This window comes from Cyclopterus lumpus, chromosome 9 (assembly GCF_009769545.1).
Source record: "Cyclopterus lumpus isolate fCycLum1 chromosome 9, fCycLum1.pri, whole genome shotgun sequence".
Classification (NCBI taxonomy): Eukaryota; Metazoa; Chordata; class Actinopteri; order Perciformes; family Cyclopteridae; genus Cyclopterus; species Cyclopterus lumpus.
The window spans coordinates 2665001-2670000 of NC_046974.1; the positions used below are offsets into that span (position 1 = coordinate 2665001).

The 5000-nt window shown below is 45.7% G+C and overlaps 1 protein-coding gene across 1 annotated transcript in view; it reads left to right on the forward strand.

Moving 5' to 3' along the window:
* The window catches only part of fras1 (Fraser extracellular matrix complex subunit 1), a 204478-nt gene that overhangs the window by 175910 nt on the left and 23568 nt on the right, over positions 1 to 5000 (forward strand). The window contains exons 46-49 of the mRNA XM_034541300.1: positions 53 to 172; positions 1320 to 1499; positions 3371 to 3495; positions 4694 to 4834. Coding sequence (XP_034397191.1) covers positions 53 to 172; positions 1320 to 1499; positions 3371 to 3495; positions 4694 to 4834 — 566 coding nt within the window. The remainder of the gene's footprint in view (positions 1 to 52; positions 173 to 1319; positions 1500 to 3370; positions 3496 to 4693; positions 4835 to 5000) is intronic.

Genomic DNA, 5000 nt, shown 5'->3' on the forward strand with positions numbered 1-5000 from the left:
GTCATCGATGACGTCACAGCTTTGTTAACGTGGCGACTCGATGCCCCTGCAGGCCGGCTGCAGTACAGCCACGACAAAGGGGAGAAGGGGGGCAGCCTGTCGTTCAAGTTCAACCTGGTGGACCCGGAGGGCAACCAGCTGATCGACCAGTCCTTCTTCATCAGCGTGCTCGGTAGAGACCCGGTTTACCCTCAAGTTTCATCTTGTCCTGTTCCCTCACTCCTCCTCCCTCACTCCTCCTCCCTCCAGCTCTCTGTTCGTATCTCCCTCTGATTACTTCCCTTCTCTCTCTCTCTCTCTCTCTCTCTCTACATCACTCTTTCACGCCTCCTCCCTCCCTCACTCCTCCTCCCTCCTTCACTCCTTCCTCCCCCCCTCACTCCTCCTCCCTCCCTCCCTCACTCCTCCTCCCTCCAGCTCTCTGTTCGTATCTCCCTCTGATTACTTCCCTTCTCTCTCTCTCTCTCTCTCTCTACATCACTCTTTCACGCCTTCTCCCTCCCTCACTCCTCCTCCCCCGCTCACTCCTCCTCCCTCCCTCACTCCTTCCTCCCCCCCTCACTCCTCCTCCCTCCTCACTCCTCCTCCCCCCCTCACTCCTCCTCCCTCACTCCTCCCTCCCTCCCTCACTCCTCCCTCACTCCTCCTCCCCCCCTCACTCCTCCTCACTCCTCACTCCTCCTCCCTCCAGCTCTCTGTTCGTATCTCCCTCTGATTACTTCCCTTCTCTCTCTCTCTCTACATCACTCTTTCACTCCTCCTCCCTCACTCCTCCCTCACTCCTCCTCCCCCCCTCACTCCTCCTCACTCCTCCTCCCTCCAGCTCTCTGTTCGTATCTCCCTCTGATTACTTCCCTTCTCTGTCTCTCTCTCTCTACATCACTCTTTCACGCCTCCTCCCCCCCTCACTCCTCCCTCCCTCACCCCCCCCCCCCCCTCACTCCTCCCTCCCTCACTCCTCCTCCCTCCAGCTCTCTGTTCGTATCTCCCTCTGATTACTTCCCTTCTCTCTCTCTCTCTCTCTCTCTCTACATCACTCTTTCACGCCTCCTGCTTCCAACTTCATCTCCTCTCCGTCGTGTCATTTCTTCCTGATGGAAACCTCTCCTCCTCTTATCTTCCCCCTCTCCAAATCTCAGACTCTCTTTCTTTCTTTTTTACGGAGGTGAGAAATCAACCCTCAATTGTGTTTTTATCTGCTTTTGGATGAATTGTTTTCACGGCCTCTCCTCGGGGGGGATACATCCTTTCCCTGGTTTCCTTTCCTTCCCTCCTCTTCCTCCTGTCGTGACCTCCCTCCTCCTCCTCTCCTCCTCCAGAGGACCGCCTCCCTCCGGCCGTGGAGGTGAACAGAGGCCTGGAGCTGGACGAGAACACGGCCAAGAAGCTGACCACGCTGCAGCTGTCGGCCAGCGACCAGGACAGCGAGCCGGGCGAGCTGGTCTACCGCGTCACCAAGGAGGCGGGCCTGGGCCACCTGGAGCACGCCGCCAGCCCAGGTACCGACCCCGAGGGGGGGGGGGTCACTTCCTGTGAGCACGGAGGTTCATTCTGGACGAGAGGATCCTCGGTGGAAAGTTTTAAAAACAATAATAATAGATGTGGGAAATAAAAAAGAATGCGTGGTTGTAAACAGGAAACTCATTACAGCGTTGATGAGTCCATCATTCTGTCCTTAATAATTAACTACACACACACACACACACACACACATATATATATATATATATATATATATATATATATCAAATGACTGCAGCCTATTATTTCTCTGACAGACAAAACAAACAAAGAGAGAGAGAGACATGCAAACAAATACAAATATAATAAATAAATAATTAAGACAGTGAGTAGTTCATTTTGATATTCATACCAATATATCCTAATTAGGCATTAATTGAGTCGCCGTCACTCCTCATATAAAAAGTGATTAACTCCTTAATTGACTCTCAGAAGAGCTTTTCCATAACAAAGATGTCTGGGACGATTTCCAGCCACAGTTTATTGTTTTGGGAATATTTACATGAAGCCAACTCCTGATTTCTTACTTAGTAAGAACAATGTAGTCAAGTCGAGGTCTTCTCTTGGTGTTGTTGTTGTTGTTGTTGTTGTTGTTGTGCAGCGAGTTGCCTTTTTTTAAAAATATTTTGGGTGTAATTTATTATTTTTTATTATGAAGGCAATCCTTATTGGTTGTTAGCTACACTGCTGATCTTCTCATGTGTGGTCACGGCAGAAAAATACAAACAACAATATGAATCCGAGTCAATCAATGCTAATTGCATCTGATTATGATCCATAATGAAATAATTGACGGACAAATGGGAATTGTGCTTTTCTGAATGAATTTAGAGATTTTTAGCGTTTATTTATTTTATATTTAAATATTAAATGTTTGCAAAACTACTGAAAGCCACTTGAGTCTCGCTGGTGTATATTAATATATATTCTAATCGTTCGGTCTCCAGTCTGCATGTCGAAGTCGGACGTCCTCTATCAGTGCGTGAACGAGTCCATTTGCTATTTAAATCACGAATAGAAAGCAAAATGTTTTTCCAAATATTTGTAATATTCTCCATTTTTCTGCAGCTTATGAGTTCCCAGATCCATTTCCAATAGTTCCCACTGAAAACCCCTTTTGTTTATAGTCAGCAGCAGGTGTGCACACACTACACAGTGCATGCTTTGGGAAGACAACTTTGGGGGCTATTCTCATACGATGCATCCCTTCCGCTTCGGGAAATAACTTTTTGAATCCATCGCCGGGGCTGTAGAGTTATTGCCTTCATATCAAAGTCACCAGCAGCACAATAGGTCCATTTATTGATTATTGGCTATTCCTTCATATGATGAGAGGCCACTAACGACCTCATTTACAACACAAAGCCAGTTATGTGACGTAAAACGCTGCTAGCTTTGAATTATAGGTCTCGCATGCTCTCGTTTCCAGGCATTAAAAACCCGTCTGGGCTCATCTGGTATTAATGGAGCAATTGTTGTCTATGATGATTAAAAAGTCTGCTGTGAAAACATGTTTGGGTATCATTCAAAGAACTCCATTTTCCCCTTTTCCCCCGAAGAAAACACATAAAGTGTCTCTGAGGCATCCAGCCACAACAAATCAGCCGAAATTAAACTCCTGGGATGAAAAATATGTTTTGGTTCCTTTTCAAAGGCAATTTGCTTCAGTTTCACGGCGAGGAGCGTTTTCGATCGCTGCAATCAAACCTGATTACGTTTCCCACGGAGTGAGACCGAGCCTCGTTTAAAGGTTCACCTTTAGTTTGGCAATCGTCACTGAGACGAAAACAACAACATGCATGAATAAAGTAAATGATTACGAGTAATAACTCTTTGTCTCTCTCTCCAGGCACCAGAACCAGCACCTTCACCCAGGCCGATCTGGTCTCACGCAGCATCCAGTACGTCCACACCAGCGAAGAAGAGAAGCACGCCGACCAGTTCTCCTTTTCCGTGTCCGACGGGACTAATGAGGTGAATGGGGGTCTCTGAATACCCGTTGGGGGAGGTTGGTTTGGTTCAGATTGGTCCAACGATGATGGAGCCTTAATGGGACGTTGACATGATGCCTGGTGGTACAATGGCAACTAGAGAGGACCCAGTGGGGTTCCTTGGGGAACGCCTGCATGAGAGGTTATTTGCACATAATAGGGCTTTTTCAGTTACAACTACAAACATAAATCAAAGTCCACTGAATTTGACTGATTTCACGCAAATTAAACCTTTTCTTCCTCAAGAGAATAGGCGCTCAGCAGCTCATTTCCCCTTTGTTCTTGTGCACCTTAGTGGCACTTTTTAAAAGTGTATTTTTTGCACCAAGACTATGTTAAAGAACGCTATAGCCGGGGCGGTCGGACCGGAATAAGCAACCGAACTGTCGCTCTTTATACAGTGTATGTGTAAATGAATACACATCAAGTAGTCGTCCCCTCCCCCCACACAGTTCGTTTCATGCCTAAATCTGCCTCGCTAATCCAGAATAATGAGGACCACAAGACCTTGAGTAAACATGTGAAAAAGGTCATTTGGCCTTCACGCTGTGTGTGTGTGTGTGTGTGTGTGTGTGTGTGTGTGTGTGTGTGTGTGTGTGTGTGTGTGTGTGTGCTTTTGTTGCCCCTGCCGAGGATGGTGTTTGTGAAGTGGTCTGGTGCTTTTACTTTTGTTCACCTCTCTCCGGTTGGGGGAGAACGCACTGTGTATTAATAAGCAAGTGTTCTGCATTAAAATCGTGTTTTATTGCATTTTAAAGTTTAAATAAAGCAGAATAGTTTGTGCTGCATATAATGTTCTTACAGCAAGTCACTCAGAACTATGACTCATCATTGCGCTCACATTGCAACACATGGCAGCCTCGTGAAAGCATCTCCAAAACATTTAAATTCCCCAAAAACAAAAACAAAACCTTGTTTTTCAGCCTTGTGCATTTTGTTGGGATAATCCAATCGGCTTCAAGGTTCACATCTCATTGTAATAAAACACGTTGAAAGAGCCACTGAAGTCTAAAGTGATTCCAATGTAAGTGATCTTGGAGGTCATCTTTCTTCTTTGGTGCATTTCCTTTGAGAGAAGGAAGAAACGCAACCTTCAAGAAACTGAAACCCCCCCAAAAACAAATACTTGCACATCCGCATTGCTTCAAAATGGCGTCCTCCTGTCCTGCGCATGTCTCCAGGTGGCCCAGACGTTCTACATCACCATCAGACCGGTGGACGACTCCTTGCCTCTGCTCCAGGTTCCCGGCATGAGGGTCCAGGAGGGAGTGAGGAAGACCATCACGGAGTTTGAGCTGAAAGCCACCGATGCAGACACCGAGGTAGGACACACACATCTCTGAAAATCTGAAGCAATATAGATATATATATATATATATATTATTCTATTATTATTATTATTATGTTGTTATTATTATTATTAATTAATTAAATAATTTGTTTATACATTTATTTATTGTATTTTTTTCAATACTTATGGTTACATTT